At 38.1% G+C, this 25,274-nt stretch overlaps 1 protein-coding gene across 9 annotated transcripts in view; it reads left to right on the top strand.

The window, feature by feature from the left end:
* Positions 1-24,615, top strand: part of WDR89 (WD repeat domain 89) — a 36,779-nt gene extending 12,164 nt beyond the window's left edge. For 3 of the 9 annotated variants that reach the window (XM_046007170.1, XM_046007168.1, XM_046007169.1), the window contains 2 exons: positions 1,993-2,065; positions 22,248-24,615. In XM_046007170.1, coding sequence (XP_045863126.1) covers positions 2,004-2,065; positions 22,248-23,442 — 1,257 coding nt within the window. In that variant the 5' untranslated portion in view covers positions 1,993-2,003 and the 3' untranslated portion in view covers positions 23,443-24,615. Of the gene's footprint in view, positions 1-1,992; positions 2,116-22,247 lie in introns of all 9 variants that reach the window. The other 6 variants (XM_046007174.1, XM_046007173.1, XM_046007177.1 and 3 more) reach the window with 4 other exon arrangements.
* Positions 24,616-25,274: the final 659 nt, after the last annotated feature.

Here is a 25,274-nt window from a genome sequence, read left to right as displayed (position 1 = left end):
ATTGAAAGAGTTTGATAGCGTAAGTCCTAAGCTAAACATTTTCATGTGTTTAGTAAACTTACAATTGACAGTACATTATTTCCAATACTTTTTATCCTTCATGTCAGATCTATAAAGTAAATGTGAATTTTTTTTTCTCTTAATATCCGGCTTTTGCAGGATGGTTCAAGAATTACTCCTTTTGTTGGTTATTTCTCTATTATCAGGATCTTTCACTGTGTTCAGAAGAGAGGAAATGAATTTAGAATTTAACTAGATTCTGATCTTCCCATGATATGGCACAAAGTAGTTAAGAGAACTCATCTGTCCTACTGTATCTTTACACAAGTATAAAGCTATAAATATTTATGTTCAAGGGTTTTGCCATTTTGATTTCAATTTCAACAGATCCCTTTTGGACATTCACCCAATTTGGAGTATTAAATAGTGAATCTACTTTAGAATATAAAGGAAAGTATCTTTAACTATCAATTTATAAATTCTTATAAAATATTGCCTGATTTTGTGAGATATGTTGACATGATTGCAAGATATCCAGTGTCGGGGTAACACTGGTTAACAGTGGAAATTTAAAGAATTATTAATATGTTAAAGCATCTTTCTGTTTGGTGACTTTTTTGAGGCATAATTCATACTGTGAATTCACCTTAGATGTATCTAATCTGCCTCCCCTCCCTCCCACCTTGTGTGTGTGTGCCCTTGGGTGTATACATTTTAAATCTCAGTTACCATGATTAACAGCATGGGTATGTGCATATGCATGTATATATATGTATATATAATTACTCTGTGTGTGTGTGTGTATATATATGTATATAAACATATACATATATGTGTATGTATATAAACACACACACACACACACACACACACGTATATAGATAGATAATAGAATTTATACCTAATAGTTTATTCTACAGATTTATCATTTGAAACCATTGCATTTCTTCGAAATTCTCTGTACTGGAACTTATTGTTCCTTTGTACCAGGCATCATTTTGAGCACTTACCATGTAGTAATTAAATTACTTCTTATAACAACCCTCTGATGTTGCAACTGTTATCCCTGTTTGAAAAATAGGAAGCTGAAAGACATAGCTAGTGACACCAGAATTTGAACCTGAGCATATACCTGTTCTTTCAACTACCATGCAAGACCTATTTCTGTAAGCTTCTGTTGCGTAATCTAAAAAGCAGTAATAGAAAGATTATCTTTTAGGGTCACTGGTAGGGTTAAATGAAGCAATGCATGTGATACAAAAATCTAGATATTAATGATCATTTAACATAAGCTGTTGTCTGGCCACTTTTCTGAAATTTTTCTAGTTCTTTTTTTCCTTTGTCTCCCTTATAGTTCATTCTTATTCTGCCCATTTTTTGAACAGTGGTATTCTAGGGTTCCATTTTTGACTTGCTGTTTTATATCATTCTGTATAATTTCCCTTCAGTAGGTTTATCCACTTTCCTAGTTTTAAACTACTGCCTACTACCTATAATCTTATAAGCCCATTGTATACATTCCCCCTGAGCTGTAGACTGATGAATCCAAATATCTGCTATATATTCAGCTTCTGGCATCCCCACATGTCCTTCAGGCTTGAGATGGATAAAACAGTGGAAAGATTTTAATATAAAATGGAACCGAAGGATATAAAGTGGAGAATCTCATACATGTGCCCTCAGAAAAATGAAACTTAAAGACTGAGACTGATTTCTCATAAATGCTTGATTTATAGAGGATTGAACTTTATCTTCTGACTGATGAGCATCCACTAAGAATCTCTCTCATCTTCATGCTTGTTGCTTGGCTCCTAGCTGGACTTTCTCCTTTTGTGCTCCTTGCCCATAAAAGCAAACCAAGCTGAGCCTTCAGTGGACTCTCCTATAGCTCACTGGAGTTGGCCTATCCCAAGCTGCAATTCATCAACTGTTGCTCAATAAACTTGATTTTTGGTAACTCGAGGTTGTCTTAGTTAATCTCTTTTCTCTTAGATAGGCATTACATGGCATCAAAAGTGGGATCTGAAGGAGGTGACCACCAAGGAATACCAACGTCCAGAAATAAGTGAGGTTCCTGCACTTGAGCTCTTTGCACTCTTTGCTTCTGCAAATAAGGTAATTTTTCAGTTTGGCAAATTTCCTCTTAGGTCTTGAGTTCCCTTCTTTGGTAGAGCTCTGACTTTATTTGTGATCTGGATAAGGACAAATTGTCCTTCTGGTATGTACTCTTATTTCTGATAATGGGATCCCGGTCATCAGAATTTTCTAAGGGTGGCCCTCCCCCTTCAGGAACACTGGCTGGTTTTATGTTAAAAAATTACAGTCCTGGGGCTCCTGGTTGGCTCAGTTGGTTGAGCACCTGCCTTGGGCTTAGGTCATGATCTAAGGGTCCTGGGATTGGGCCCTGCCTTGGGCTTCCCCCTTGCCAGGGAGTCTGCTTCTCCCTCTGCACACCCCATGCATGTTCTCTCTCTCTCAGATAAATAAATAAAATCTTTTAAAATTATAGTCCTTCCTTACACACGTTTGACTAAGTAAACCAGTCTTACTAAAGATAACCTAGAAGTCCAGTGACCATTAGAAGTCCAGTGGAAACTTTGATTTCCCCATACTTATTTTTCTCTAAGTTACAAGACCATGGCTGTACTATTGAACAATCCAAATGGGATAGTTATTTTAATTGGTGTCTGGAAGCTTCTAAATGTGTTTAGGATTCTAAAGTTGTTTTTTTTTTAAAGATTTTATTTATTTACTTGACAGAAAGAGATCACAAGTAGGCAGAGAGGCAGGCAGAGAGAGAGGGGGAAGCAGGCCCCCTGCCGAGCAAGGAGCCCGATGTGGGATTCGATCCCAGGACCCCGAGATCATGACCTGAGCCGAAGGCAGCGGCTTAACCCTCTGAGCCACCCAGGCGCCCCAATGTGTTTAGGATTCTAAAACTGCCATTTTACAAAATACTGTTTCTAAATTGACTGAAGAAAATAAACAACTAACATATAAAAAAACACCAGGGACCTCTTCCTTGGGGTAACCAAGGTCTTCCCTAACCCTATGACTCCACCTCCCTATATTCCCCTTTACCTCTCTTAACACTTCTTCTCTCTCTGAACTTCCTTTCCTTCCTATTATTGAAACCCCATCCACTGATCCCATTAAAATCTTCCCTTTCTAAATTAAACCAGAGGATCCTTCTAAACTACCCCAGATTTCCTACATCCCATTGACAGAGGCCAAAGTTAGAACTATAATTTAGAATTTTCCCAACGTAAATGGGAATCTCCATGCATTTGCAGAGGAATTCAGTGTTGTAACTCTAACTTACCAACCTGCTCTTCCATCTCTTATCAGTTAGCCTACATGCTTGTCAGAGAAGGTCATGCTCAACAATAGATCTGCTGTTTGGGGGTTCCCCCTCTCTCTCTGCCTGCCTCTCTGCCTACCTGTGATCCCTCTCTCTCTGTCAAATAAATAAATAAAATCTTAAACAGCAACAACAAATAAACAAACTGCTATTTGGGGAAATCTCAAGTTCTAGGCTTTGGAGAGGAGGGTTCTTCTTTTTTTTTTTTTAAGCTTTTTAAAATGTACTTCTTTGACAGAAAACACAAGCAAGGGGAGTGGCAGGCAGAGTGAGAGGGGAAAAGCAGACTCACGGCTGAACAGGGAGCCCAAGGCAGGCCTCGATCCCACAACTCCAGGATCATGACCTGAGCCAGAGGCATTTGCTTAACCCACTGAGCCACCCAGGTACTCCAGCAATCTATAAGATTTAAATTAAACCAACCACCACCCTTTTATATGATCAAGTTTGTGGTATGGTCAAAGGCTACATGAAGACATCCCTAGGGCCTTCCTTAAACCCATGAACCAGAACAAAATTCAAGCATACATTCAAAAGCCTACTAAATATGTCTATGACTAAAGACTCCAAGTCATTTTTTAAAATTTTGGACTTTCCATAGATGCTGAATCCACTCGGGTGGCTTTTATTTATTTATTTTTTAAAGATTTATTTATTTATTATAGGAGGGAGAGAGAGAGTACCTACGCACAAGTAAGAAGGAGGAGGGAGAGGGAGTGGGAGAGACAGAATCTCAAGCAGACATAGCTTGGAGCAGGAGCCCGACCTGGGGCTTGATCTCATGACCCTGAACTCATGACCTGAGCAGAATCCACGTTGGATGCTTCACTGAGCCACCCGCCACTGAGGCACCTGCCACTCAGGCAGCTTTTAATTTCATGTTCATAAATGGCCTAAACAGAGACTTATCCCTCCTGTTGGTCAAAAGAACCCATATAAAATGGGACACAGTGTGCTCCCCTGACTTTGTCAGTTTGGATAATCTGTTAGCTTGCACCGTAGAAACATGACACCAGAAAAAAGATAACTAAGATTTTGAATATTTACCTTTAACAGATGGAAACTCCAAATCCATCTTACTGGACTATATCATGATTGCAAAACTCCTGGCTATTAGAAATGGATTGCTAGAAATTGATGTAGGAGCTACACTATAAGTGCTCAGCCCCCCTATAGTTAAAGAGTCTCTTCATCTAAGTAATACATATGTTCAAATAGTGGAGTGGAGGTGGGTCTTAACAAAACCACAACATGTACCTATTCCTCAGCCCATATATTTTTGTCAAATCTTCGCAAGTGAGCTACTCATTTGTCCTCAATGATTTAGTTCCCATATATTTCTTAGAACAAAATTTCCTGGAGAAATATAATGTTGCCATTTTTTCTGTCAAAAAGGAAGTGACCTTTTTAAAAATATTTTTTATTTTTATTTTTAATTTTTATATATTTTTATATTTATTTTAATTTTATTTTATTAACATATAATGTATTTAGTTCCCATATATTTCTTCGAATAAAATTTCCTCGACAAATCTAATGTTGCCTTTTTTTTCTGTCAAAAGGGAAATAACCCTTTTTTTAATATTATTTTGTTTTATTAACATATAATGTATTTGCCCCAGGGGTACAGGTCCGTGAATCGTCAGGCTTATACATTTGACAGCACTCACCATAGCACATACCTTCCCCAATGTCCATAACCCAGTTACCCTATCCCTACCTACCCACCCCCAGCAACCCCTCAGTTTATTTATAACCCTTTTTTTTTTTAAAGAGGATTTTAAAATTTTATTTTGTTTATTTATTTGACAGCACAAATAGGGGGAGCAGTAGGCAGAGGGAGAGGGAGAAGCGGGCTCCCCACTGAGCGGGGAGCCCAGTGCAGGGCTTGATCCCAGAACCCTAGGATCATGACCTGAGCCAAAAGCACATGCTTAACTGACTGAACCTCCCAGGGGTCCCCAAAAGGGAACTAACCCTTGAGTTTGAATCCAACACTTAGGAAAATTTAATCCCCTTTGTCTTTACTTGTACTCTACAAACCAAGGATGTCTAAACTTTGGATTCATTCCTACTATTAAACCTAGTAACCTCAACTCCGGGCAAGATCCTCAACATATGTAGACAGAATTCATAGTGCCCCTCCCATTAAGATCTAGATTGACCCCTCAAAAATCTCTCCCGGGGGTGGGGGGGAACAGCACCCTATAAATAAACCCTACAGTACATAAGACTTATTATAGAGGACTATAAGGCTCAAGGACTCATTATCTCTTGCACTAGTCCTTCTAATACCCTATTTTGTCCATAATAAGTCCAATGGCTGAGGATAGATTTGTCTTATGATCTAGAGTAATAAATAACAACTTAATTTCTTGCTACTATCCAGTCATCCTTAATCCCCACATGCTATTGGTATCTGTGCCAACTGAAAGCAATTATTTTACTCTGGTTGACTAATAGAGTGGATTTTCTTAAGATCCTTTTTGATAAGGATAGTATCTTGTTGCCTTTACCTGGGAAGGACAATAATATACCCAGACAGTTATGCCTCAGGGCTTTACTGAGAGGCTTCTCACAAGTTTTAAAGGCTGACCTAAATGACATAAAATTGTCTGGAGGCTCTGTTACTGCAATATGTGGCTGATTTGCTGCTTTGCTTGCCCTCCCAAGGCTTCTCACAAAAAGAGTATTTACCTGTTAAAATCTTAGCTGTTAAGGGGCATAGGGTCTCAAAAGAAAAAATGCAATTTATCCACACCGAAGTTCAATATTTAGGACATGCACTTTCTTAAAGGCTTGTAATTACCCTGAAAGTAACATGCCAACTTTGGCTTTGTTGCTCAGGCCAGAAATCAAAGCCTCATCCATCTTTGTCACCTCTCTTCATACCCCACTTGTCTTTTAATCAGGAAATTCCTTTTATTCCTCTTTCATATCTGTGGCCTGTATCCAGCCACTTCTTCCACTTTTATATCTCTTGCCCTAAGGTCTGTTCTCCAGGCAGCAGCCAGAAGAATCCCTTGACAGACATCTCTCATCTTCTCTCAACCAGCCTCCTCTCTCACTTGAGAATAAAATCTCAAGTTCCAACTGTGGCCCTGCAAAGCTCTTATCTGGATCAAGCTACCTCTTTTTTTTTTTTTTTCTGTATACTTATTTATTTTGAGAGAGAGAAAGAGAGCGAATGTGAGCAATTGGGGAGAGTGTTAGAGGGAGAGAGAGAATCCCCAGCTGACTCCCCAGTGAACATGGGGCCAGACACAGGGGCTTGATCCCATGACCCAAGATCGTATTTTTTTGTTTCTGGGGTTTCGGTTTTTTGTTTTTTGTTTTTTTTTTAAGATTTATTTATTTATTTGCGACTACCTCTTTAACCTTATTTCCTACACCACTTTCCTTCTCTGACTCAGCTTCAGCTGCTATGAACCACTTGCTGTTTCTCTCTGCCCAGGAGGCAGCTCTTGGCCCACAGAGTCCAATACCTCGCTCCCTCATTTCCTTCTGGTCTTGGCTGAAATGTCACCCCTGGGAGAGGCTTTCCTTTAATGACTGTATCCAAAAGACTTTCCTGCCTCATTTTTCTTGCCTAAACCGCTATTGTTTTTCATAACACCTCAACTATTTTTATTATTGTAATTAGTTGTGTGTCTCTATAACTGGCTGTCACCCCACTGCCCTCCATGAAGGCAGGGGCTATGTTGTGTTCTTAGCTGAATCCAGTGTGTTCTAGGCCTGTCATGTCAGACCTTCAAGAATCATTTTTGAGTTATTGAATAGGGTAATTCTTTAGGACTTTAGAGCAGATTTAATGTTAATAGATCAATTTCTAACTATAATATAATATTCAAGTGGCTGGTTCTTTGATGTTAACATTGATCTGTTCAGGCTATAGGCAGTGGTTCTTTTTATCCCTTTTTTTTGCAGTTTTCAAAGAACACATTGGCTTAATTTTTAAAAGCTTCTATTCAGAATTAGAAAAAGAAGTAGTAAACATAGAGTACCAGCTCAAAATTTTGGATTATTCCACATTGTTACTAACTGTTCCAAATTAAGACATCTGGTGACTGAGGAAGTTTGGTTTCTCTCTGTATTTGGTTAACCAGCTGGTTGTTCTGGAAAGGCAAACACAGTTGATTGTTCTTGTTGAAAGAAGCAGGGCATTCATAGATTTAATTCAAAGGGTGACTTTTGGGTGGAAGATTTCCTTGAGAAATTTGACATCTCAGGATGTTATTGAGGAAAGTGTCTTTATTTTTAAAAAGATACTTGAATGTTATATCTGGAACCTGATACTTGAATGTTGTATCTCATACTGCGTGAGAAAGCGTGTGTGTCATTCCCTCTACCCCACCCCCCTTTTCTTGGTAACAGATTCCTGCACTTAAAAACTGTGCTTTCCTAAGAATTTCAGTGTATGAGATGCCATATGTTGCTGCAACCAGTATCTTGAACATTCATGTGAATAAGAATAGCATATTCAGACTCACTGAGCAGGATTAATCTACAAAGACATTAAGTCTCAGTCATTAATGAATATGATATTTAAAATGACATTGAAGTTGTAGCAGATGTCAGTTTAACATACCTTCCACTAAATATTCAGGACTTCTTCCTAGTTTAAAACAAATGGCTCTTTGGCAAGTTGTTTCAAAGCCCATTCTGTGTTAAACTGTACACACAAATTTCTCTGAATTTCTGATATAAATGTTTTCTGAGAGATGTTCTGCTAAAGTTAAGCCAATGCATACTTTTTACCCCAAGGTGGTGTTTTTCTGAGACGTACTGATAATGAAGAGGAGTGACTGTTATTATGTCACTCTCCCAGGTTTTCAAATAAACATTACTTGCCAGATTCCTAAATTTTACTAAAGCAATTTTGCTTTGGATACACTGACCTGCGATACGCTTGATAAACAATAAGCCTCTTTAATATCCAGCATAGAGAGTTTGTGGCTACCCCTTGACTTTTCATGTTTGCCACTAGCACATGACATTAGACATCAGAAGCTACTCCTTCCAGGTGCTCTACTAATGTAGCCCCCACCCCCTCTTTTAAAAATAAGTATAGTATATGCTTGTTTTTACAGGTAACATAGGCTGCCCATATTTTTTTGAAAATATATATGTACTTGGGACACCTGGCTGGCTTAGTTGGTAGAGTGTGCAACTCTTCATCTTGGAGTCATGAGTTCAAGCCCCACATTGGATGTAGAAATTGCTAAATTAATAAATAAATCTGACATATACTTACTGAGGCAGTATAATGTAGGCATTGATACTATGGTCTCTGCAACAAAAATGCTTGAATTCAGAAACCAGTTTTACTGTATATTAACTGATTTTCTCATCAGGGTACTGAACATAATTGTACTTACGGAGTTATTATGAAGTTATATCATCATGTTAAAAATTTTAGCAGTGTAGAAAAGTACCGGGAAGGCAACACATCCCCTATGCACATGTGTGTGCGCACACACACATGCAGACACTCCAGATATTTGGAATACATTTTATGAACATTATTCTAGAGACCTTTCTGTGCATATATACAGATAGAGTGAGCAGAAACATGTATAGGAATAATTTTATCAAAGCGGGATGGTATAGTATACATTCTCTAAATAGTATTATATTTAGTTTAACTTGGATTTAATAAATAAAAAAAATTGCTGAAATTCTGGTGTTTCTTTAGTATAAGGTATTAATTCCCTTTGAATTTAACCTAGAGAAAAGGTGAATGATACTAAGAGGTTGGGGTTTTATTTTGCAGTTTTTAAAACTACATCTTTCAGATGTCTTCACAACTGCTTGGTACAGGCAGATGTAGGTTTTTCTGGTGAGCAAGTAGCCTTTCATGTGGTGGCTGGGGACTCGGACTCCTTTCATTTTTTGGTTCAGCCATCTGTAGGGCTTTGAAGTCCTCTGCATCCAGCCAGCAGTTGAGTGAAGAGAAGGTGAAGATGTACCCACCACCTCTTGATCACCTGATCCAAACGTGACATGATTCACTTCTACTTGGAAAAACTACTCACTGAGACTGAGGCATCATCAATCTTGATGGGGAACCTGGTCTCTGTTTTTTTCTTCTGAGATCCTATGATATTTTCTGGGCTGCTTCTCATTTCCCAAATTAGCATGGAGACCTTAGAAATATAGTAAGCCCTAGCAGCCCTCTTTGCTGAGCTCCTGCATTAGTGAGTAAGGATGTTTACTGCTGAGGTTTTCTGAGGTTGCCTAGCTTCCTCTTCAGTTGGCTTCTTTCCAAATTTGGGGGTATTAGTAGATTTTATTTTTTTATATTTTTATCCTGGAAATAGGTGATAGGGGCAGAGCTTGGTGGTGGCATTCATGATTAGCCTGTGGGAGTCATCTCAGGTCTAGAATTGAGATTGACATAAGAGCATTTCCACATAGGAACATTCCTAGTGTGTATGTACTTGAAATCCTTTTCTACCTAGAACCTCTAAATATCCATATGTATTGAGGGCATTTTTTTTAAAGTGCTTTTTTGAGTAATACTAGGTTTGTAGAAAAGTTGCAAAGATACTACAGTTTCTGTATACCCTTCATCCAACTTCCCTAATGTTAATGTAACAGTGATACATTTACCAAAACTAAGAAATTATCACTGGTATAATACTGTGAACTGAACTATAAAGTTTATTTGGATTTCACCAGCTTTTCCACTAACATCCTTTCTGTGGTCAGTCCAGTCACAGATACCACATTGCATTTATTTATTTTTTTTTTTTAAAGATTTTATTTATTTATTTGACAGAGAGAGATCACAAGTAGACAGAGAGGCAGGCAGAGAGAGAGGGAGGGAAGCAGGCTCGCTGCCGAGCAGGGAGCCCGATGCGGGACTCGATCCCAGGACCCTGAGATCATGACCTGAGCCGAAGGCAGCGGCTTAACCCACTGAGCCACCCAGGCGCCCACCACATTGCATTTAGTCATCAATCCTCCTCCTTTCCTCCAACCTGTGATAGTCTCTCAGACTTTGCTTATTTTTCATGACCTTGGAACTTCTGACAAGTGTTAACCAGGTATTTGTAGGATATTCCTGAATGAGTTTGTCTGGTATTTTCTCTTGATTACACTGGGGTGATGGACCTAGGGGGAAGAATACCACAGAAGTGAAGTGTCCTTCCTGTGTCACACCAGGGGGCAGGTGACATCAACACGACTTACCGACTTACTGTTGGCAGTGTTAACCATCATTTGGTTAAGGCGACGTCTTCCAGGTTTCTGTACTTGAAATTATTATCTTTTACTCTTTCCGTACTCTGTTTTTTGAAGCAGGTTAATTAAGTCCAGTCTATACTGGAGGGGAGGAGAATTAAGCTCTACCTCCTTGGAAGTATAGGTGCTTAAATTACTTGAAATTCTTCCCTCATTTATTTAATTATATAGTCATTTATTTTTATCAGTATGGATTCGTGGGTATTTATTTTATTCTTTGGCTCTTGTATTTTATTATTATTATTTTTAAACATTACTTTACTTTCTGGCACTATTTGGTGCTCTTGGCTCGTCTGTATTTTCCCTGCCCCAGACCTAGAATTAGCCATTTGTTTAAGGAGCTCCAAGGGTGTTTTAAATAGGTTAGAGCTAAAGCTTTTCTGATTAGTACCTAACTAAAAGATAAGAATCTTGGAGAAGCTTATACAGTAGTAAAGCTCTGTTGTCTTCTAAAACATGTGGAAGTTTATTTGCTCTTTAGAAGTGTATTTTTCATTATAAAATGAAAAACTCTTAAAACGCACCGATTCAATTTGATATAAAGTTTATTCAGAATTGAGAATTATGTTTGATACTTGTGTTCATGAAATTTTACGTATTGATTCATTTTTTTAAGAAGTTTTAATGTAAGAGTAACTGAGACTGCTTATACCTGTTTTAAAAGCTATAAGACTTGTAAATTTTTAAATGTGAATGTAAAATGAAATTAAGTGAATGTAAATCACATGAAAATTAATTAGAAGACAGGAAATACCATTTGTTGCTTATTTTCTTACTGTCAAGAATTGTACCCTCTGTATACTTCTCCTCTGTGTTCCTGGATCCTATGATTACCTCTGTCCTTGTGCTTATCACCCTATATTATAATTCTTTACTGTTCTGTCTCCTAATTTCTTGAAGACAGCAAATTTGTTTTCATCTGAATCTCTAGCATTTACCATCATACTTGGCCATAATAGGCACTGGATATTGACTGTCCATTTTTATCTCTATATTTTTTTTTCTTTTTTTAAAGATTTTATTTTATTTATTTGACAGACAGATCACAAGCAGGCAGAGAGGCAGGCAGAGGGAGAGGGGGAAGCAGGCTCCCTGCTGAGCAGAGAGCCCAATGCGGGGCTCGATCCCAGGACCCTGAGATCGTGGCCAGAGCTGAAGGCAGAGGCCCAAGCCAGGTGCCCCACTACTTTATTTTTTTAATAATTAATTTATTTAATCTCTACACTGAGTGTGGGGCTCGAACTCATGACCCTGAGATCCAGAGCCTCATGCTCTTCAGTGGAGCCAGCCAGGTACCGCTTTATCCCTGCTTTAAAGATGGGGAAACTGAGACTTAGAGAGTTTAGGTAATTCGTATAGTGATGACTTTGCTAGTTTGTGGTAGAACAAGAACTTAAAATTAGGATGTTTGATTCTTAAAGTTATTGCTTTTTCTATTGTATCACACTGACAATTTTTTGATAAGCTGAAAAAACTTCACTGCATTCTTTTCTTTTCTTTTTTTAACAATTTATTTACTTATTTGAGAGAGAGAATGGGAAGAGGGGCAGAGGGAGAGGGAAGGAATCTTAAGCAGCCTCCTGGCTGAGCATAGCGCATGATGCAGGGCTTGATCTCATGCCTGAGCCAAAATCAAGAGTCAGACACTTAACTGACTATACCCAGGTGTCCCAATGCATTATTTTCAAATTGACAATCTCTGAAAGTATTCAGAAGAAACCGGTAACATTTGTTGCTTGCTGGGAGAAGAAATGGACTTGAGGACAAAAACTTAGTTTTGGAACCTTTTGAATTTTGAACCATACAACTATTTAGGATATTAAAAAATGCATTTTTTTTCTAAAGGTTTTATTTTTTTATTTGCAGAGATCACAAGTAGGCAGAGAGGCAGGCAGAGAGAGAGGAAGGGAAGCAACCTCCCTGCTGAGCAGAGAACCTGATGTGGGGCTCAATCCCAGGACCCTGGGATCATGACCTGAGCTGAAGGCAGAGGCTTTAACCCACTGAGCCACCCAGGCGCCCCTAAAAAATGCATTTTTAAAATATACAGGAGCACCTGGGTGGCTCAGTCAGTTAAGCATCTGACTCTTGATTTCAGATCAGGTCTTGATCTCAGGGTTGTGAGTTCAAGCCCCACATTGGGCTCCTCACTGGGCGTGTAGCCCACTTTAAGAAGGAAAGGAAGGGAAAGGAGAGAAAGGGAAGGGAAAGGGAAGGAAGGGGGAAAAGGGAAGGAAGGAAGACAGGAGGAAGGGAGGAAAAGGAAAAAGGAAGGGAAGAAAGAAAGAAAAAAAAAAACCCAGAAACTCACCAAATAGAGTTTAACTTTAAGTTTGGTTTTTTTTTTTAAGATTTTATTTATTTATTTCACAGACAGAGATCGCAAGTAGGCAGAGGCAGGCATAGAGAGAGGGGAGGAAGCAGGCTCCCTGCTGAGCAGAGAGCCTGATATGGGGCTTGATTTCAGGACCCTGGGATGGTGACCTGAGCGGAAGCCAGAAGCTTTAACCCACTGAGCCACGCAGGCGCCTCTAACTTTAAGTTTTAAAACATCGTATCATTTCAGTAGTTTGTGTTTTTATTTTGTTGATTTCCTTTGTGTTTCTTATTTTTTCCCTTTTATTTTTGAACAAAAAATATGGAGGGTGAGGGAGGAAGAGGATAGATAGATGTTCTAAAGTTAATGAAAGATCAAATCCCTCGTTTCAGTATGAATGAAATTTGACTTTTTAAAGTATGTTACCTCAATCTTTCCTTGTAGGAGACTCTTACATAAAGTGAATATTTGGTGGTATATGCAAAACTTTATTTGATTATCTTCAATTAGTTAGAGAGGCTCTGGCTGTATTAACAAAAACTCTCCTGCAAACTGACTTAAATAGAAAATGTGGAATCTCATTAACATGGAATAAAAGTTCTTTCCATCAATTGGATTGGGTCCACTTTAGAATTAGTGTTCCACATCTGAACGAATTGTAGTTAGGAGAATACATGCATGGGTTGGCAAGAATATAAGGTTTCTGAACCAATTACTGGTTTAAAAGAATAGAATTACTGTGATTGGTTTAGGCTAATCAGGATCTGCTCCTGGAGCTAGGGTCAAGTCTTGAAACCATGCTGATGCCACATGAAGGAGGGAGAGGGGGATGAGTTGGAGGGATTCCATCATACTGTACACGAGAGCTCCTTAATTGCTCTTCATATAATATATGATACATAACTGATTCCTCTCACCCTAATAATAACTTTTGAGCAGTGTAATTGTTTATGCTGGCCGATGGGTGCATGGTGTTTTCTTTTACTATTCTCTACTCCATATAAATTCCATAATTAAAAAGTTTGAAAAGGGGGCACCTGGGTGGCTCAGTGGGTTAAAGCCTCTGCCTTCGGCTCAGGTCATGATCCCAGCGTCCTGGGATCGAGCCCCGCATCGGGCTCTCTGCTCAGTGGAGAGCCTGCTTCCCTTCCTCTATCTCTCTGCCTGCCTCTCTGCCTACTTGTGATCTCTGTCTGTCAAATAAGTAAATAAAATCTTTAAAAAAAAAAAAAAGTTTGAAAAGACAGAAAAAAATAAAGAATAAGTGATGTTTGCTTACAGTAACCTTTTTCTAGGCCAGTGTATTTTTTTTTTTCAATCATCCTGCACTCTTTCTTTCTCCTCTGCTTATCTGTAGGGTTAACATGTAATTCGCCCTCTCAAAGGCTAATAGGCATATTCCTTAATTATAGTTGACATTAATGCTTCAGGACTTATATAAAAGAGCAGAAGCGTAGTATTAGCGTGAACACAGGTTCACAGGTTTTGAAGAGACAACTTGGGTTTCAAACCACAGTCCCTCCTTTTCCTCCCCTTAGTAACTGTGAGAATATTGACCAGTTACTTAGTCCCTCTGAGCTTCAGTTTCTGCCATAAAATGGGGATAATCCTATCTTATAGGGTTAAATGGTTATGATAAAAAAGTGACTAGATATAAGTTGGTAACCCAAAGGCTAGCATCTGTTGAACTCCAATTATGATTATTTTCTTCTCTGTGAGGCTCAGGTATCCTAGCCCAATTTGATAAATGTGGGTATACCATTGTTGTAAATTATAGGTGTGGATTGTAAAGTTATTAACGTCCATTTCTGAATGCCTTTTCCCATGAAACCTTTCCCACATTTGGGACATTCGCTGGACGTCTTTTTCCACAGTCATTATAGCTAATTCCTTATAAGTGAGCAACATTAAGTTTCAGCTGTGGAGAATTAAGTTTTTCTGACTCAAGTCTGATAACTTTTGTCAAGAAAACTAGTCCTATACTCAACGTATACTTCACATACAATTGTTACTTTTCAGTGGTAAAAATGTAGTGTATGATGCTAATGCTGGCAGGTCTTTCAGGCATAATGAGCATTCATAGCTGAAAGTTAGAAATACATTTTTTTCTAAGGATACAGCCATTTCTGATTTCATGCAAAATAATATGCAGAAGATGTTTAATATAGTGCCTTTTGTAATCAGTATTTTCCAAATGGGTATAAAATGTATGTTATTTCTCTTTTTTTGTTTCTTGTTCAAATGGGGGAAAAAAACTATTTCTTCTGTTACAGAGATATTTAAGCTAGTCTGTCCTTCAGATTTCATATTTAAACTTAACCATCTGAGAATCAGAGCGGTACCTAGTTGCAGCTAGGTATGTTTGGGATATACTTTATTTACAGAAAGAACATTTTACTGGGCATATTTTAAAAGGAAATAAAATGAAATAGCATTTCAACTGATAAAAGAACTTACATCTTGTGAAAGCAAAAGCGACAAGAAATTCATACTTATGTTTAGGGATTTTGTTATTAAGTAAATAATTCCTAATTATCTAAGGACAATTAAGAGATTAGTCAGTGCTTCCCACCTACTGTATTCCAAGATGGCAGTTCATCAGGAATTTAATATTCTCACCACATTAAACTTAACCCAAAATGTTTGTTTTGGGTTGTCTTTCTAAATATCTTCCACCCTCCACATTATAGTCGGACTGGAGAATCCTGTATTCCAGTAAGAACCACAACAGCAGCTCTGGGGTCCTGCTGTTTCCTGATCTGTACTAAGTGGCTCAAGATGAGATATTAGTAATTCTTCTACCACTGTTCTCAGAACACCTAGGCGCATATTGCAGTTGGTTATAATGGCTAACGAATTCTAATAAGCAGTCTTTTTTAAATGAAGAAAAATTCTTGGGGCCCCTGGGTGGCTCAGTCATTGGGTGGATGCCTTCGGCTCAGGTCGTGAACCCAGGGTCTTGGGATAGAGCCCCTGCTTCTCCCTTTCCCACTCCCCCTGCTTGTGATCCCTCTCTCGTTGTGTCTCTGTCAAATAAATAAGTAAAATCTTTTAAAAAAAGGGGCGTCTGGGTGGCTCAGTGGGTTAACCCGCTGCCTTCGGCTCAGGTCATGATCTCAGGGTCCTGGGATCGAGTCCCGCATCGGGCTCTCTGCTCAGCAGGGAGCCTGCTTCCTCACCTCTCTCTGCCTGCCTCTCTGCCTAGTTGTGATTTCTCTCTGTCAAGTAAATAAATAAATAAATAAAAATCTTAAAAAGAAAGAAAGAAAAATTCTTTTTAACCACACAATTACCATAGCTTTAGACTTTCCTAAACTTCCATTATCTGGATTTCTCATCTCATTTCTGTGTTGGCAGAGTACAAACTGCAGTATCTCACTGGTGTTGGACTCCAGAGACAGTGGTAGTAACTTCCCCCTCTTTTGTACATTCCCTTCTTTTTTCTCTGCTCTTCCCTTTTGGCTTATTTTCATTTCTCTTCTCTTTTATATTCTTTAGTACTCTTTGTGTCCCCCTCTTTTTGCGCCCTCTTTCTTTGTGCATCTGTATGTTTGCATGTTGACATAAGAACTCAGTCCACAATCCTTAGCTCTCCCTAGCCTGTTAAGATCTAGAATGCTAACTAAGCTTCCTTTTATGCATCTAACAGGAACAAATAGAGAAAAGATAAAAATTATGGTTAATCTTACTTGTTCTCATCATATGTTTTTGTTAGGTTGAATCATATGAAATTGTCAGTATTGTTCTGATCGACAGAAACAGATTTAACTTAATACTTCCCTAAGCATCCCACAGCCCAAAGCCAAAAGTAGGATTTGGAAACTGATTGGTTGAGGGAGAATTAGATATCCCGGAGGTTCTAGCTTAGCCAGGTAGATCAGAGGGCTGTCATAGTGCTAATACCATTAATCAAAATGGAGAAAATTGTGAAATATATCTTGTTTTTGTTTTTAAAGGGAAGATTTGGTTGGGGAGGAGAGGAACATAAATGATCACTTTTATTTTGGGGTGTAGTAGGACACATCCTATCCAGTAGATGGTTGGAAATACAGATCTGTAAATGGATGAGATCATTGGCATATAGACGGCACATGAATGTGAATGAAGTCACCCTGTGAGAGTGGAGTGTGGGATGAAAAGAGCCTATGGCTTCTCTTCAGGACTGGAGGTGGATCATGCAAAGAAAACGCAGATAAAGACTGTGCATAGAGGAAAAAGTATTTATCATCTTGGAATGATTCATTAGCATGTAAAATTAAGAATTAACCACATAGCCTAGGAAGGCTATATTTCAAGTATGACTCACTTGCATATTAATGTGTTAAAACATAAGCTAGAGGCTTTCGTGTTTCTCTGTAAGAGATCAAATTATTTCACTGTATCTGTGTACTCTCTAAGCTCTATAGCTTTACGGTTTTATGAGATATACCTACCTTACCTCTAATATCCTTCTTCCTCTTTGTTTTCTCTCTCTCTCTTTCCTTCCTTCCATCCATCCATCCATCCACCCACCCACCCTTCCTTTAGTTCTTCTTTCTTGAGAAACTATATTGCATTTGAATAGTGTGTCAAGTGGACAACCACTGTGATTGTTACCATCTCTACAATCATTTTTTTTAAAATATAGATTTATTTATTTACTTACTTATTTGACAGAGAGAGAGACACACACACACAGCAAGAGAGGGAACATAAGAATGGGGAGTAGAAGAGGGAGAAGCAAACTCCCTGCTGAGCAAGGAGCCCGATGCAGGGCTTGATCTCAGGGCCCTGGGACAATGACAGCTGAAGGGAGACGCTTAGCCAACTGAGCCACCCCGGTGCCCCCATCTCCACAGTCTTGAAGTGTTAAATTTGCTATAGCATTCAGTCTGGGGCCTACCCTTCCTGACCTATCAACCCCTAGAATCCTTTGAATTAAAGCCATTCAGGGTACTGTTCCAATATGAAACAGACTCTCCAGACAATGTAGTGGAGGGAGGGAGTGCTGTACAACTATCTGGCTTGAGTGCATGGTCATAGTCCTACAAATTACTATTAGCTTAAAAGCCACATTAAACTTGATTGTTTAAAATTTTCATCAACCTGATCTTTCATATGCAAAAATCAAAATGAAGCAGTAGGAAAAATTATTTATTTTATAACCTCATATTAACTCTTGGAATATTTCAAGAATGGATAGCTTTTATCTGGAATTTTAAAAGGGTTTCTCCTTGGAAGGTATAGAAAATACACTTTTTTTTTTACCATTTTATTTATTTTTTGACAAAGAGAGAGATCACAAGTAGGCAGAGAGACAGGTGGGGGAACAGCTTCCCCACTGAGCAGAGAGCCCAATGTGGGGCCCAATCCCAGGACCCTGAGATCATGACCTGAACCTAAGGCCGACGCTTAACCAGCTGAGCCACCCAGGTGCCCTACTCTTTACTTACTCTTAAGTAAATACACATTTGAAGAATAATTTGAATAGCTTGTGGTAAAAAAAAAAAATGTTAAATAATATTTTTCTTTACAATATAAAATCTTTCTCTGTAGTTCCTTTTCATGCCCTATTTAAAGTACTGTTAAAGAATCCCATTATTTTACTAATTTCCATGAGCAGAGCTCCCCCTGCAAACACATAACACATGCAATATCCTTTTAGGTTTATTCTGTTTCTCCTAGAACAAGAGCAAGAAAGTTGAATCAATTATTCATTTATTCAACAATTATTTATTGATACTAGATAAGTAAGAAAGAATAAGAACTTCAACACCAAAATAGGGTTTTAAAAAAATATTGAGTGAAAAGAGCAAATGCAAAGAAGATACATACGAATGCAATGCCATGTTATAAATTCAGAGCAGTTGTGTCTGTAATGTTTCTTTAAATAAAAAACAAACAAGTATGGTAAAATGTTAACATCTGTTAAATCTGAGTATCTGACTGTCTATACTTGGGTGTCTGTTACACTTTTTTTGTATATTTGAAATATTTTATAATTAGGCATTTTTAATTTTTAAATTGATAAAACAAGCAATATGATAGGAAGTGACAGGGACTATTTTAGATCGGTTGACTAAGGAGGATCTTTCTAGGGAGGTGACACTGAGGTCTGAGTAACAATACCTAGATCCAGACTCACCCTGCCTCCAATATGGTGTTAGTGGTATTGGTAGTGGTAATACTGATAATTTTTATATAACATCTGTTGAATATGTATTTTATTTGCTAGGCATTGTGCTGAATACATTATTTTAGTGGATTCTTCTAACAGCTCTTGAGTTGGTACTCATTTCTTCTTTTAAAGATGAAAAGACGGTTAAAAAGATATCATTAAAGCAACAACAAAAAAACCATTTCATCATAAGAATGAAAAAGTGAATTTGTAAGGTAGACTATTTATTTGGTAAAAGTGAGATAAGAAATTTGTGATAAAGTCACTAGGCATGCAAGTTTTTCTGACTTTGAACTTGTTCTACCATTAAGGAACTTCTAAGTTCAAGCCCCACATAGGGTGTAGAGATTCCTTAAAAATTTAAAAAAAAAATTTTTTTTAAAGATTTTATTTATTTGACAGAGAGAGAGAAAGCCCAAGCAGGGGAAGTGGCAGGCAGAGGGAGAGGGAGAAGCAGGCTGCCGCTGAGCTGAGAGCCCAGTGTGGGACTTGATCCCAGGACCCTGGGATCATGACCTGAGTTGAAGGCAGATGCTGAACCCACTGAGCCACCCAGGAGCCCCCAAAATGAAATATTTTAAGAGAAAAGAAATGAGGGGCAATCTGGTGTGGTGAAGTGCACAGTCCTTGAAGCCAGAATGCCTAGGGTCATATTCCCACTCCATCATTTATAAGTTACTACTGCCTGAGAAGCACTTCTCCAGAATTTCATATTGGAAACCCCTACGTATTAGTTTCCTATTGTTGCTATAACAAATTACTACAAACTTGGTGGCTTGAAAAAATACAAATTTATTATAATTCTGAGGGGTCAAAGTCCAAAATAGGTCTCACTGGGTGAAAATCAAGGTGTTGGCAGGGCTGCATTTCCATCTGGAGAATCTAAATGGGGGCGATTCTTTGCCTTTTCCAGTTTCTAAGGGCCACCCACTTAAAGACCTTCTTCCCCCAAACCAACAATATATTTTGAGATGTAGTAACATCTCTCTCTTCCTCGCATCATGTTCTGCCTCCTACTTTTAAGAACAATGGTGATTACACTGGACCCAGCCAGATAATCCAAATAATATCCCTATTTTAAGATCAACTGATAAGCACAACTCGACACAAAACCCAAATAATCCAATTAAGATGCGCAGAGGACCTGAGTAGGCATTTTTGCAAAGACATACAAATGGCAAACAGATACAGGAAAAGGTGTTCAGTATCACTCATCATCAGGGATGATCAAAACCACAATGAGCTATTACCTTAAATCTGCCAGAATGGCCAGAGTCAAAAAGACAAGGAATAACAAGTGTTGATGAGGATATGGAGAAAAAGGAACCCTCATGCAGAGCTTGTGAGAATGTAAATTGGTATAGCCACTGTAGGAAATAGTATGGAAGTTCCTTAAAAAATTAAAAATAGAAATACATGGGTACCTGGGTGGCTCAGTGGGTTAAGCCTCTGTCTTCGGCTCAGGTCATGATCTCAGGGTCCTGGGATCAAGCCCCACATCAGGCTCAGCAGAGAGCCTGCTTCCCCGACCCCCACCTCTCTCTGCCTGCCTCTCTGCCTACTTGTGATCTCTCTCTCTCTCTCCGTCAAATAAATAAATAAAATCTTTATTAAAAAAAAAAAAGGATTCTTAAAAAAAAAAAAAAAGAAATACAATATGACCCAGTAATTCTATTACTGGGAATTTATTCAAAGAAAATTAAAACACTTCAAAAAGATACATGCACCCCTATGTTTGTTACGGCATTATTTACAATAGCCAAGATATAGAAGCAATTAAGTGTTCATGGATAAATAAATGGATAAAGAAGTCACGTGTATACACACACACACACACACAGGAATATTACTCACCCACACAAAAAAATGAGATCTTGTCATTCATGACAACATGGATGGTCCTAGAGGGTATTATGCTAAGTGAAATAGGTCACACAGTGAAAGACAAATACCATTCGATTTCCCTTATATGTGGCACTTTAAAAAAAAAAGCTGATACAGACACCTAAATACACAGAACAAACTGATGGCTGCCAGAGGGGAGGGATGTGTGGGGGGTGGGCAAAATGGATGGAGGGGAGTGGGAAATACAGGCTTCCAGTTATGGAATGAATAAATGATAGAGGTAAAAAGTACAGCATAGGGAATATAGTCAGTGATATTCTAATAGTATTGTATGGTGACAGATGGTAGCTACACTTGCGATGAGAATAATATAACACGGACTTGTGGAATCACTGTGTTGTACACTTGAAATTAATGTTACATTGTGTGTCGGCTATACATCAATAATAATAAAAAATTTTTTTAAAGATCAAATGATAAGCTACCTCAGTTCTTCTTTGCCATGTAACTTAACATTCTCAGGTTCCAGGGATTAAGGCATAGATATCTTGGGGGACCATTTTTCTGCATTCACATGTATGTTTAAATTCTTTTGTTTTTTAATGTTAGGTTAGTCACCATACAATACATCATTAGTTGTTTTTTTTTTTTAAGATTTTATTTATTTATTTGACAGACAGAGATCACAAGTAGGCAGAGAGAGAGAGAGAGGAAGCAGGCTCCCTGCCAAGCAGAGAGCCCGATTCGGGGCTCCATCCCAGGACCCTGAGACCATGACCCGAGCAGAAGGCAGAGACTTTAACTCACTGAGCCACCCAGGCGCCCCACATCATTAGTTTTTGATGTAGTGTTCCAAGATTCATTGTTTACATAAAACACCCAGTGCCCCATGCAGTATGTGCCCTCATTAATACCTACCACCAGGCTCACCCATCCCCCTACATTTAAATTCTAAAAGTAGCCTCAGGCAGCTGGGGCCAGGAGAAGCCAGCATTCTGGCTAATGCTGAGAATTATGAGTTGGACCAAAAGTTGGGTGTAAGCTAAAAGGAACTACTGAGCAGTATATGTACATGTTTAAAATTCTCTTACTGACATAAGGTATATATGGTAGATTGAGTATTCAAGAGTGATTGAATTAGAGGGAAGCAACCAAGTTCTAGTTATATCATGGCAGGGAAAGATTAAAATATTAGAATAGACTTTATTTCTGTTATTTTGTGCCAGTCCTCAGAGGAAAGTGTTCTTGACTTGATTATAATTTTGGAGAAGCTTTGCGTTTAATTTTAATTTTTGTATTTTTTTTTTTTTTTTTTTTTACAGATTTTTACTACGCTTGGATGCTACTCCTGACATGGAGAAGATTGAGGGACAATTTGCTAATCTGAACATTGTTAAACGTTCCTCAGAAACTAAAGAGCCTACTTATTTGCTTGGTATAGACACATCAAAAACTGTACAAGCAGAAAAAGAAAACTTGGTTGCTGTTTTATGTTCTAATGGATTAATCAGAATATATGATAAAGAAAGGTTATATGTACTACGAGAATTTAGTGGATATCCTGGACTTCTGAATGGAGTCCGATTTGCAAGTTCTAGTGACAGTGTATATTCATCATGTAGCGATGGCACCGTAAAGTGTTGGGATTCTCGATTAGCCAGTGAAAAACCTGTCCAGCTGTTCAAGGGTTACCCTTCCAATATTTTTATTAGTTTTGATATCAACTGCAATGATCATGTCATTTGTGCTGGTACAGAAAAAGTTGACGATGATGCCTTGTTAGTATTTTGGGACGCAAGAATTAGTTCTCAGGATTTGTCAACTACTAAAGACCCACTTGGAGCATATTCAGAGACTCATAGTGATGATGTCACTCAAGTGTGCTTCCATCCCAACAATCCCAACATGTTAGTCTCAGGTTCAACTGATGGCCTGGTAAATGTATTCGATATTAGTGTGGATAATGAAGAAGATGCACTGATTACAACCTGTAACTCCATTTCCTCAGTAAGCTGTATTGGTTGGTCTGGAAGGGATTATAAACAGATTTACTGCATGACACACGATGAGGGATTTTGTTGGTGGGATCTTAATCATCTGAATACTGATGAACCAATTACACGTTTGAACATCCAAGATGTCAGAGAAGTGGTTAATCTGAAAGAAGGTATTTTGGACTATTTAATTGGTGGCCAGTATCATGAAAAAATGGACAAATTGTTTGTTGTTGGAGGAACAAACACAGGAATTATTCACTTAATGAGCTGTACTACATCAGGATTGATCCATGTGACCAGCCTTCACGGAGGGCATGCTGCTACAGTCCGTTCTTTCTCTTGGAATATGCAGGATGATTCTTTGCTAACCGGAGGAGAAGATGCACAGTTGTTACTTTGGAAACCCGGACCAATAGAGAAGACATTTACAAAGAAAGACAGCATGAAAATAGCATCCTCTGTGTCCCAGCGAGTACGAGTTCACAGTAATGATTCTTACAAGAGAAGGAAGAAGCAGTGATGTTATGTTGGGCATTTATTTGAGAGGTTTTATAGTTGCAAGTAGTTATTTTTGTGTACTACCTGTGAGAGCTATGTTTAAAGCTCATATGTAAAAAGAAGCCAGTTAGCAAACAGGCCTGGAGAAATGTTGAAAATGGTTTAATTCAGGTCTTCATGTATTCTAAAATTATTTTTTTTAAAGCTGCCAGTTGAGTATATAATCAGTGAGTTGAAAGTAAAATTACATTCCTCATTTTTAAAACCCATCTGTTGAGTTAGTAAATGTTGGGTTTAAAGAAATAGCTTTGATAAGGACTTTTTAGAAGTAGATGGCTGGTGTGACTTTAAAAATCAGGTGGTTTAAGATATGTTTTTTTAAGTTTAGTTTTTTTTTTTTTTTTACATTTTAAATCATCTTCATTATTTATAAAACTAAATCAGACTTGTCTGTAGGAGCTCCCACTTGCTTAATACTCATAAATTAAGTTGGAGTATTTAAATATAAATATTGTAATGATTCTAAATAGAACTAAGGTTTTTTTTAAATAAAATGATTTGCATCTATTTAAAAAATATATTTAGTATATATTTGCTTCTATTTGGATAGATAGTTTTTTGTTTTGGGTTTTTTTTTTTTTTAGTAGGCTCCACTCTGAGTACGGAGCCCAATGTAACGGCTTGAACTCACGACCCTGAGATCGTGCCCTGAGCTGAGATCAAGAGTCAGATGCTTAACTGACTGAGCCACCCTGGCACCCCTATTTGCATCTATATATTTAAATAGTTAAATGGTAAACAGGTATTTCACTGATGAAAAGGAAATTATCTTGCAGAACTCATTCTGAGACTCAAAGGGAATATACAAAAAATGAAAGTATTTATATAACAGAATGACTTTTTATTTAAAAATATTCTACTATCTTGTGATAAAATTTTCTTTCATAGTGTTTCAGCCATAATTTTAAACTTAAGTGCCCGTGGGGAGTGGAGGCCATGCAGGAGGTGCTGCTGGGAAAGGACGACGCCATAATTTTGAACTTGAATTTTTGTTTACTGCCAGTTTTTTCATCCTTAGTGTTAAATATTTTTCCAAAGAATCTTAATTAAAAAGTTGGCCACTTGGGGTGCCTGGTGGCTCAGTTGATTAAGCATCTGACTCTCGATTTTGTCTCGTGCCATGATCTCAGGGTATAGAGATTGAGCTCCACAATGCTCTGTGCTCAGAGGAGAGTCTGCTTATCCCTCTCCTGCTTCTCCCTAACTCAAGCGTGTGCCCTCTCTCTCTCTCTCTCAAATAAACAAATAAACTATTTTTTAAAAAGTTGGTCGCTGGGGCGCCTGGGTGGCTCAGTGGGTTAAAGCCTCTGCCTTTGGCTCTGGTCATGATCTCAGGGTCCTGGGATCGAGCCCCTCATCGAGCTCTCTGCTCAGCAGGGAGCCTGTTTCCCCCCACTCTCTCTGCCTGCCTCTCTGCCTACTTGTGATCTCTGTCTGTCAAATAAATAAAAATAAAATCTTTAAAAAAAAAAAAAGTTGGTCGCTCTAAAGGTTTGGTATGTTTTCTTATGTTTAATTACAAATAAAAATATCTTTGTAGATAAGAATATTTATAAAGATGTTTTAAAATGTTTTTATCTTTCGAACTAAAAATATTGTCATGAAAAATACAAACATTAATTTAGAACCTTGTACATTTCTCTTTAAATGTTAATGACTTATCACTGAGACCATAGCACTAGGGCAAAATCATATTGTACAGCACAGTGCAACGTACATGTAGGTTTGATCTAGTTTCACTCACTTAAGAGGGAACAATAGTTAAGTCACTGTTAAGCATATTCAAAATAAATA

Source organism: Meles meles, chromosome 6, assembly GCF_922984935.1.
Source record: "Meles meles chromosome 6, mMelMel3.1 paternal haplotype, whole genome shotgun sequence".
NCBI lineage: Eukaryota > Metazoa > Chordata > Mammalia > Carnivora > Mustelidae > Meles > Meles meles.
This window is presented reverse-complemented; position numbering and strand designations above follow the sequence as displayed.